Source organism: Hylobates moloch, unplaced genomic scaffold (assembly GCF_009828535.3).
Source record: "Hylobates moloch isolate HMO894 unplaced genomic scaffold, HMol_V3 SCAFFOLD_4284, whole genome shotgun sequence".
Classification (NCBI taxonomy): Eukaryota; Metazoa; Chordata; class Mammalia; order Primates; family Hylobatidae; genus Hylobates; species Hylobates moloch.
The window spans coordinates 202-1,736 of NW_026656559.1; the positions used below are offsets into that span (position 1 = coordinate 202).

Genomic DNA, 1,535 nt, shown 5'->3' on the forward strand with positions numbered 1-1,535 from the left:
AGTCCAAGATGAATTCAGGATCCTGAGCCTTTCTGGGAACTGCCTCCCTAGGCTGGGATGTGGGGGCGCAGCCCCAGGCCCCGGCGCTCCTTCTCTCTGGCGAGGCCGTGTCTCTTCCACGCCAGGTCTCAGCTGGTCCAGTTCTGCTCTGTCCAGGACGCCTTTGCAGTCCCGGCTTTTGTAGTCCAACTGCCACCCGGCCTCCCTGCAGCCCAGCCGGTGCCTCGAGGCCGGTCAGGAGCGCGGGTGGCCCATTCTGGGGGCGGATCGCAGGTAGCCCCGCGGCCAGGGAGGCGGCCCGGCAGAGGAAGCCCCCAGACAGCGGCGCCAGCTTCCCCCGGAGGCCTGGGCTAGGCCCCGCCCCTCGGCCACCGCACTGGGCCGTGCCAGGGGCGCGTGCGGGGGGGCACGAGGCGCAGCGGGGCGCGGACGGCACCGAGGGGCGGGCGGCGTCCGGGCGCGTGAGGCTGGGCCCTGCATGCGGCGGGGGGCTGGCGCCTGTGTCCCCGGTGTCCCCGTGCGCGGCCGGGCCGTGGCAGTCCAGGTGTCCGCAGGGCCCGCGGGGCGCGGGGCTGGCGCGCAGGACCAGGGAGAGCGCGGCGATGCGGTGGATGGCCCTGCGCAGCGTGGCGATCTTGGAGAGCCTCTTGCCGCCCAGGTCGTGCCGCAGCGCCCGGCGCAGCGCGTTGAAGGCCTCGTTGTAGTCCAGGATGCGCTTGCGCTCCCGCACGTTGGCGGCCATGCGCCGCGCCTTGGAACGCACTGGCCGCGCGCGCCTCCTGCCCGCCGGCTCCTCCGCCTCGCCCCGGTTGCAGGAAGCGCCGTTCGCCCCCAGCACCCCCAAATCCCCCCCGGGCTCGGGGCAGGGGCCCCCCAAGTCCTCCGCAGAGCCCTCAGCCCCCTTCCGCGCCCTGAGGCCTAATCCTGGCGCGCACCGCAGCATGGCCTTCCCGGGCCCTCGCCCTCTGCCCCAGCCCTGGCCCTCTGCCGTCTGCCCTCTGCCCACTGCCCAGGCCAGGCTCGCGACGCGGACGGTCCCCGGCTTCTGGGGCTGGACACTCCCGAGACAGGCCCCCTCCAGCTGGGCTTTATGGCACCACGCGGCGCCCCGCCCTCCCGTCCATCCATCTCCCTCCTCCTGCTTTATTATCGGCCTCCAGGTAGGTCGGCGGGGGAGGAACCGAGGGGAAGAAGGAAAGCAAGGAGGGAAGCTTGCAGGTTCTTGTAAGCGGGGACCAGACGGGCAGCCCGGCCACGCTGCCCCGGGGACCTTGCCCTGCCTCGCTCTGGGGCCGCTGTGGGGTGTCTGGGTTCCACATTCTTCCTCCCCACTGCCAGATAAGGTGCTAAGTTTGGCTTCTAGCAGGAGAGCTGATAGGAATAAAAAGAGTGGCAGAGGGCCGGGCACTGGGGCTCACGCCTGTCATCCCAGCACTTTGGGAGGCTGAGGCAGGCGGATCACTTGAGTTCAGGAGTTCGAGACCAGCCTGGCCAACAGAGTATATAAAACCCCGTCTACTAAAAATACAAAAATT

At 70.1% G+C, this 1,535-nt stretch overlaps 1 protein-coding gene across 1 annotated transcript; it reads right to left on the reverse strand.

Annotated features, from left to right (window-relative positions):
* Positions 1-234: 234 nt before the first annotated feature.
* Positions 235-943, reverse strand: LOC116465294 (class A basic helix-loop-helix protein 9-like). Its single transcript, XM_032148428.2, is given in 2 exon segments — positions 235-405; positions 407-943. Coding segments are annotated over 2 exon segments (708 nt in total).
* Between the last annotated feature and the right edge of the window lie 592 nt (positions 944-1,535).